Source organism: Nannospalax galili, unplaced genomic scaffold, assembly GCF_000622305.1.
Source record: "Nannospalax galili isolate Female #2095 unplaced genomic scaffold, S.galili_v1.0 scaffold95, whole genome shotgun sequence".
Classification (NCBI taxonomy): domain Eukaryota; kingdom Metazoa; phylum Chordata; class Mammalia; order Rodentia; family Spalacidae; genus Nannospalax; species Nannospalax galili.
The window spans coordinates 377,070-385,754 of NW_008342393.1; the positions used below are offsets into that span (position 1 = coordinate 377,070).

At 47.9% G+C, this 8,685-nt stretch overlaps 1 protein-coding gene across 1 annotated transcript in view; it reads right to left on the minus strand.

The window, feature by feature from the left end:
* The window catches only part of Sost (sclerostin), a 3,493-nt gene extending 1,881 nt beyond the window's left edge, over nucleotides 1-1,612 (minus strand). The window contains exon 1 of the mRNA XM_008838138.2: nucleotides 1,393-1,612. Within this exon, the coding sequence (XP_008836360.1) occupies nucleotides 1,393-1,612 (220 nt within the window). The remainder of the gene's footprint in view (nucleotides 1-1,392) is intronic.
* Nucleotides 1,613-8,685: the final 7,073 nt, after the last annotated feature.

The window sequence follows — 8,685 nt, forward strand, 5'->3', positions numbered from 1 at the left end:
GACAGAGGCCAGGATCCACCCCCACCCTGGAAAACAGGCACAGTAGGGGAGATGTGGGCCTTGCTACCCTCCTGTGGCTGGCTTTCTGGTTCTAGACTTGACTTTCTCATCCCTGCAGAGTTGGTCTGTGGGGGCGGCCTGTTTGCCCAGGGAAGGATGAGTTTTGGGGCTTTCCAAGAATAGTGCTCCCAGGACAGGCATTTCCTCTGAAAAACGTGACTGCTTTGCCCGCATGACCTCTTCAGTGTCAGTGGCCTCTTGTGAGAGGAAGGTGTTGGGGGGGATTGTATTGAGAGTCCTCTACAGTCCTGCAGATAGTCATATAAGTTCAGTAGCCCTTGCACGGGGGAGTTGGGGAGGAGGTGCTCTTGGCCTCTTGTTTAGAAGACACAGATCCTGGCTGGGCTCCTTTAGTGCAGTTCCTCCCACCATCCCCCTAGAGCCCCTGCTGGCTTGGGGAGAGGGTTGGTAGAGTGTGGTGGCAGCTCCTTTCCCACCCAGAAAGTGGCCAGCAGGCAGTAAGGCCGTCATCCTGGAGGGTCCTTCTAGCCACCACCCCCACCCCAGCCATTCCTGCCATCTGTGCATACCAATGCCCAAGCATATCTGTGCAGGCCTGCCTGCATAAGGCCACAGCCTTCGTCCCATAGGCTTTGTCCCCAGAATTAAAGCAAAGCTGGGACCAGGGTAGAAGGTCAGGACAGAGAGGGCCACCTGTGGCCACATGGGATGCTGTACTCAGCTGCCACCTGCCACCTGTCACAGACTAAAACTGTACCTATAACTTCTGCAGATGGTGGACAAGGGAAATTAAATGGGTCCCTCTCTGGCTTTGGGTTCCCAACCAAACCCAAGCCAAGGCTGTCTTGCAACTGGATCAAATCAACTTCCAGACCCAACTTTTCTACTCACTCCCAAGTGACTTCATCTCAGAAGCCCCAGCTTGAAGGTTTCTCTACCTTCAAGCTGGGGCTTTACCTCATGGGGTTTCCAAGGAATAACTGTGTGGGATATGTTACTGCCACAGCATCTGGTATCCAGCAGGGGCTGTCAGCCTCATCTTGTCCCCTCCCCACTGATGTCTGACCTGACTCCTGTGCCCTCAGGAGGGGATTGTTTGAACCAATCTTCATGCAAGTCCTCGAGCCTGAGGCCCACCTCAGCCTCCTCCCTGCCCTGGGCTTCCACTGCCATCCACCAAGCTTGTACTCAAATTCTAAGACCTGCTGGCATATGCTCTTGCCCTGCCTCCAGGCAAGCCCATCCCTCCCCTGGTGTGACAGAGGTTGATTATCTACCCACTCTTCAAAGCCTCTAAAGAGAAGATTCTCAAACTACCCCAGTTACCTCCCTAGGATCCATATGCTAATAATTGTCTACTCCAGCCCATACCTTTGGCCTCATAGGGGTGATGGGGAGGCCTCCCTCCATTCTCCGCCCGGTTCATGGTCTTGTTGTTCTCCAGTTCTGGTGGGGGCTCAGGGTACTCTCCCAGCTCAGGGATGATTTCTGTGGCATCGTTCTTGAAGGCTTGCCATCCCTGGCCCTCCACAGCACGGAAGGCTTCATGCACCAGTAGGCAGACAAGACACAGGGCTAGAGAGAGCTGCATGGTGCCAGCTAGAGGAGAGCACCCAGCCTTCCAATAGCACAGACTCCAGTCCCCAGCCTAGACACAGTCGCCTTTTTAAAGCCCCCTCTGCCTCATTCCAGCCAATGAGGTGGGCTGGAACAGGGCTGGTCCCATGATTCCCTCAGCCCCTGGTGGGGGGCGGTTAGGAGGGTATGCTCAGAATAAGCCCTCCCCAAAGACTTCTCAAGCTCAGCAAACTTCCAAATTGCTGCTGGCACTCCCAGGTGACCCAAGAGAGGGAGGTGTGTGAGGCAGGGACAGAGCCAGCTCTCCCAGCACCTCCCACGTGTAGGCGGCTGCGGTTTTCAGATATCAAAATGAGCTGGGCTTTTAATTGTCTGGCTCCCTGGGCCCCTCAGGCATTCTCAAAACAAACTGTGGACTAGCTTAACAAAGGAAACATAGGGCTCTGAATTCTCCAGAGCTGAGCCTAGCTGATCCAATTTCTCAGACCAAGTTCATTTGTCACCCCACTAGCTAATGGTCCTAGGGATGTCCGTTTGCCCCCTGCCCCCAGGCAGAAGGATGCTTTTTGTTTGGGGGTTCTGGGGAACTGAACCCAGAATCTCATGCTTGCTAGGCAAGCACTCCTACCACTGAGCTACACAACGTCCTTGGGAAGGATGCTTTTAAAGAAATTCTATTGACTGCAATTCTGGTGTAGCTCAGCTCTGACGATTCTGATGAAGAAATATTTGGGCTTTCTCCTTGAGACCAGAAAGAAAAGTACAGGGTCCACAGGCTCTGGGCAAGAGGCTGAGCATCTGGTGATAGGCTGAGGATAAGCAGGTCACAGGGCTCTTGGAGGTAGAGCACAGAGACCTCCTCTCCTGCTCTTTAGGGACCTGTACACAATCACAGGCAGTTCTTAGCCAAGGAACTCACTGTGGCTTGCAAGCTGATGTGCCAAAAACAGTTCCTTTCCTGGCGAGGCTGGGGATGGGCAAAACAGAATCCAGCTTCTTAGCAAAAGCCAAGGCCAACGCTTTTAGTGCTGACATAGTTTTCCCCTTGTTCCTCAGTTCATTACATTTTTCGCATGCGTGTGCGCACGTGAAATGTGCATGCTTTTGTAATGCATACATGTGTACACATGTATGTGTGGATACGCATGCCCCCTGTGCACAAGCCTGTAAAAGCCAGAGGAGGACTTTGTTCTATCACTTTGTCTTAATCCCTGAGATAGAGTTAAGCTATTTAGGCTAGGCTGGCTGGCTGGCTAGTGTGCTTGCTCCCAGGAGCCACCTGTCCCTGCCTCCCAGCACTGAAGTTGCAGGCACTTACAGCCATGACCTACTGTTTTACACGGGTTTTGAACTCAGGTCTTCATGCTTGCGGAGCAAGCACTCTTAATCACTGAGCCATCTCTCCAACCTCTCTTTACATTTTCAAAACCAGCTCTGAGTCCTAGATGGAAGACCCAAGCAGTACATACCATGAGTATGTTTCAGAAAGCCATAGCAACAGGGCCATGCCACTGGGTCGGGGAGAGGCACGGGACAGGAGGGTTCACACCTGAGGTGCAAGAAAAGAAAGGAGGGCTGGTGGAAGCCTTCAAAGGAGACAGATTGCTGGAGGATGCCCCGAGTCCTGAGGAGGGCTGGAGAGAAGGCTGTGGTCCACCTCACCTTGGTATGCTAACTGGGCAATGAATCAGCACTCCACCTGCAGAGCCTCTGAGGGGCTTTGCCACCTGCCTCAACTTGTAAGTGGTCTGTCCATCTGTGGCCAACCGCCTGCCCTCCTCCTTTCATCATCCATCACCCACACATAAATGCAGCTGCTCTGACAGTTTTACAAGGCAGACAGAAGCCCCTGCAGGAAGGGCGCTCTCTGATACCTGCTTCCTAAGTCAGTTTCCTTCGGGGCAGACAAAAACAGCTGTGGCCATTGTTGGGGGTGATCTATCTCTCCCACCAGAGCTGTGGTGTTGTGAGAAGGTGGCCCTCGGTGCCCCCTCCCTTTGTCTGTGACCTCCAGTCTCCTTTTCCCCTGCTCTGGAATGCAGACCATTAACCCTTTCGGGGCCAGACAGCTGCCTTGTGGCTTGGGACTTGGGCGAAGCCAGTTCTGTTCCTGGGTTCCCTGAGCATGCAGCGTGTTGCTCACAGCGCCACCTGCTGGTGGGAGATGCGGGACCAGCCGCCTTTAACCAAAACGCGGAGCGTTCTTGGAACACTTCTGTCCCCTACTGGACAGAGAGGATTTTATTTCTTTTCTTTTCTTTTCTTTTTTTTTTAATTTGGAACTGGAAACAGCGTTAATAGAAAAGAGAATATCTAAATGCCCCCGTCCCTCTGGATAACCCTCTGGTAATGGGTAGTTTAAAAACCTGTCATTTCTCAGCGTTAGACAATAGTCCCAGAGTCAAAACCCAGAGTTTCAGTGGACCTAAGAGGGGAGGGTATTTGTGATCTCTTGTTCTCAGTGGGACAGCGGTCAACATTCTTATATGAAGTAATATTTGTTGTTGTCCGGCTAGTTTAGTTTGTTTTTACTTTTTGAGACAGGGTCTTGCTCTGTGACTCAGGCTGCTTTCAAACCCCTGCTTCCGTCTCTCAGGTGCTGGAGTTACATGTGCTCTGCTACTAACTTTTACATTTTTGAGATAACTGTAAATTTACAAGTACTTGCAAGAAAGAATTCAGAGCGAATATATGTAGTCTCTACCAGTTTCCCTGGATGGCAACACTGCACAAAAGGTGTGAGCATAAGATCACACCAGGGTGTTGAGACTGACACAATGCACCTTCTTGCTCAGATCCTCCCAGATTTACTTGTGTTCATGTGTGCATGCATGCGTGTGTGTGTGTGTACACTTGTATCATGTTCATATATTCACTGGTACACAATTAGATAAAGAATGCTTGGTGGTTCCAAGGGTCCATCCATATGCCCTTTTATTATCTATTTGTTTAGATTACAAATTTTTATTCATTAGTTTTATGTGTATGAGTGTATTGCCTGCATGTAAGTGCACCCATGTCATGCAATGCCCGAGGATGTCAGAAGAGGGTATCAGATTCTCTGGAACTGGAGTTATGAACGGTTGTTAGCTGCCATCTGGGTGCTGGGATTCAAACCCGGGTGTTCTGCAAGAGCAGTCAGTACTCTTAACTGCTGAGCCATCTCTCTAGTCCCCTACTTAGATTTTTTGAGACAAGGTTTCATGTGCCTCAGGCTGGCCTTAAATTCACTATATAGTTGAGGCTGATCTTGAACTCCTGATCTTCCTGCCTCTACCAGTGTTGAAGTTACAGGTGTGTGCCATCACACTCTGTTGATCTTTTGAAAAAGATGTTCACTTTTTTAAAAGAGGAGGTCTTTTTCAAAACTCTTCTCATCCACCCTCTTCTATTCCTAACTCATGGAAATCACAGATCTAACCTCTACTAATACAGATTTTCAGTTCAAAAGATGTTATGCAGATGTAGCTAACATGTGAGTTTGGCTTTTCTTCCTTCAGTGTAATTTCCCAGAGTTGTCCAGTGTGTGAGTATGATGAATATCCACATTAGAGTGCCTTACGAAGGATTTTCACTGTCCCCCAAATTCCCTATGCACCACCTTTCCATCCCACCCCAACTCCTGGCAACCACTGATTTCTTTCCTGTTTCTATAGGTTTCACCTTTTCCGGAACATGGTGAGTTGGACTTACACAGTACGTCAGACTTGCCAGACTGGGTTCTTTCACCGAGTCACAGACACTTACATTCCAGTCAAGTCTTTTCACTTTTCATGGGGTGATAGTTTCCTTTTGGTGCTAAATAATATTTCATTGTCTGGATCTACCACCCTTTAGTGGCTTACTGAAGGATATCACAATTGCCTCCAGGTTTTGGCAGTTAGGAAAAAAGCTGCCATAAACACTTGGGTGTGGGTATTTGTGAGGACATACATTTCCAAATGACTTTTGGATAAACATCAAGGAGCAGAGGGGTAAGAGTGCTGAGTCTCTGTAAGGAAGTGCCAAACTGTCCTCTAGATAGCCACCGCCATTTTGTTCCCATCAGCACTAGATTAGCAAGTCTTGCAGCTCCGTGTCTTAGCCAGATGCATCTCTTTTCCCTGGCATGAGTCTGGGATCCTCCTGGGAAGATGTGACATTGGGTCCCAACTCTGAAAGGCCTGATTTGGAAAGGAAGTTATGCTCCTAGGACTGCTTGGAATCACAGAATCTTGGCACCTCTAATGTTCTCTCTTGGTTGGTTCTCAAGGTCTTTGTCTCTGATGAACTGAAACAGGATTCTCCTTGTTGGCTGCATTTAAAAACTACTGCTAGGGGACTGAAGAGATGGCTCAGTAGTTAAGAGCATTGGCTGCTCTTGGAAAGGACCTGCGTTTAGTTTCCAGCACCCACATGGCCGCTAACAGCCATCTGTAATTCCAGTTTCAGGGGATCCAACCCTCCCCTGGGGCCTGCACACACGGTGCACTTAGGTACACACAAACAAAAATACTCATATACGTAAAATACATTTTTTAAAAGACTAAATAAAATCTGATGCCAGGCTGGCAATCAGTGATGAAGGTGCTTTCTGCCAAGCCTGACAATCTGACTTCAATCCCCAGGACTCATGTGCTGAAAAGACAACACCAACTCCTGCAAGTAGCTCCACATGTGTGCCATGGCACACACACTTGCATACATACATACACACACAGAAAATAAGTTTTTAAAAAACAAATTGATGTTGCTCCCATGGGTAGGACGTGGTAGGTAACCACTGCTTCCAGGAGATTGCTTGCACTAGCAGTTGTCAAAACCATCTTGGTTTGCAATTTCAAACTGTTCTCTCTGAAGTTCAGGGTCTCTGCTGAGCTGGAAATCTCTTCATTCAGCAGATTTCTGAGAGAACCACAGTCCCAAAGAGCTTGTGTCACTCACTGTCCTACTTAGAACAGAAGCCCAACAGTAGCCTAAGCCCTAACAGAATCACACTTCAGCTTCCTCTGGCCTGAAAGACCTGGTCCTTGGAGGTAGGGCCCTGCCTGGCCCCATACATACCATCACTGTCCCTTCTGTCTGGAGGTACCCTCTGCTGCCACCACTGTATGTTTTGGGAACATCTGCCCTCATTCAGAAGTTATCTAACTCCTCCTGCTCCCATTCTCTTCCATTTAACTCACTGGGCTGCCCAGAGGAAGCTCATTCCTCCTTCCCCTCCCTCTCCTCCTCCCCTCCCCCTCCCCTTCCCCTCCTCCTTGACTATGGTCCAAATGCTCTTCATTCAAGAAACCCTCAACTAGACCTGTATCTAGATTGTAGGTTTTCAAACTAAGTTTCTCTGAATCCTACGTATCCATAGAGATGTCTCATGGTTTTTAAATCATGTGCTTTTGATCTAGAAACAAAACATACATGTTAATCAAATGTGTTATGTATCTACCTTTAATGAAAGTGGAAACCACTTGTATATTTAGTGTTGCCGAAAGTTAACTTATTTCTGTGTAGACTTCAGAAATGGAAGTTCTGTGCATTTGAATTCATTATAAATAAATAAATAAATAAATAATAAATAAATGGCAAATTAACAGGCATAAGGCAGATGAAAAACTTTAATGACCAAAGTTTGTTTTAAAGTCCTGTGCACAGGCTGAGCATGGTACCTTTAATCTCAGTACTTGGGAGGCAGAGGCAGGTGGATCTCTGTGCGTTTGAGGCCAGCATGGTCTATATAGGGAGTTCCAGGCCAGCTGGGGCTACAAGGAGACCCTGTCTCAAAATAACCAGGCCCTAAATAAAGAAATGGGGTAGATCTAGAGTAACTAGGGCTGGGAGGATGGCTCTGTTGGTAAAGTGCTCACCTTGTAAGCATGAGGAACTCAATTTGATACCAAACAACCCATATAAGAATCCTAGTTGTGGTGGCTTGCACAGTAATCCTGGTGCTGGGGAGGCAGGCAGGAAACTAACTCCCTGGGGCTTGCAGACCAGCCAATCTAGCCTACTTGGGGAGCACCAGGACATGAAGGAGCCTATCTCAAAGGAGGTAGACAGCGTTTCTGAGAATGACATCCAAGGCTGTCCTCCCTCCACATGCACCTACCTGCACACACACAAACATGTACACACACACACTTACACATAAAAAAAGAGAGTTGGCTCAGTAGTTGAGTGCTGGCTGCTCTTGCAGAGGACCCAGGTTTGATTCCCAGCAATCATCAGTAACTCCAGTTCCAGGGTAACTGCCTCTACCTCCCAAGAGCTGGCATTATAAACATTTGAGACCAACCCTGGCCAAGACTCACTTTTCATTATAACTTTTTATGTTGTCTGAATTACTATAATATAATATTAGTTTTTAAATTTAAACGTTCATTGTTGTTATTGAGACAGGGTCTCCCTGTAACCCCGGCTGGCCTGGAACTTACTATGGAGACCAGGCTGGTCTCCATCTCACAGAGATTTACCCGCCCCTGCCTCCTGAGTGCTGGACTTAATGGCATGTGCCACCACACCCAGATCAAATTAAATTATTTTTTTTGTCTTTTTGAGACAGGGTCTCCCTGTAGCCCCAGCTGTCCTGGAACTCATTATGTAGACTAGGCTGGCCTCAAACTCACAAAGATCCGCCTGCCTCTGCCTCCCAAGTGCTGGGATTAAAGGCATGTGCCACCACACCCCACAAATTTAAATGTTTTAAAAATTGTACTTAAAATATACTTTTACCTCCATTACACATGGAGTTCTGGGCCAGCCTGGACTACATGAGACCCTGTCTTAAAAACAAAATAAAACAACAAAAATTTAAAAAGGGAAACATATGAAGCCAGCCACAGCCGAGCAGGACCTTTGACTTACCTTCACACAGATGGAACTGGTAAAAGAAAGGAGCCAGGGCTCCTCCCAAGCCCATGTGACTCCTGAGAACAGATCCTCAAACAACCTTAAGAGTAAAAATAAATTGGTTTATTTGAGCCAACTGTATGGTCTTAAACACCCAAAGGAAAGTATAACCAAAGAAAAAAGTCATCAGTGTATTTCTTTAAGAGTTCAAGGGATTACACTTCCTAGACATTAGGCTTGAGTCCATATAAAAAGTTAGAC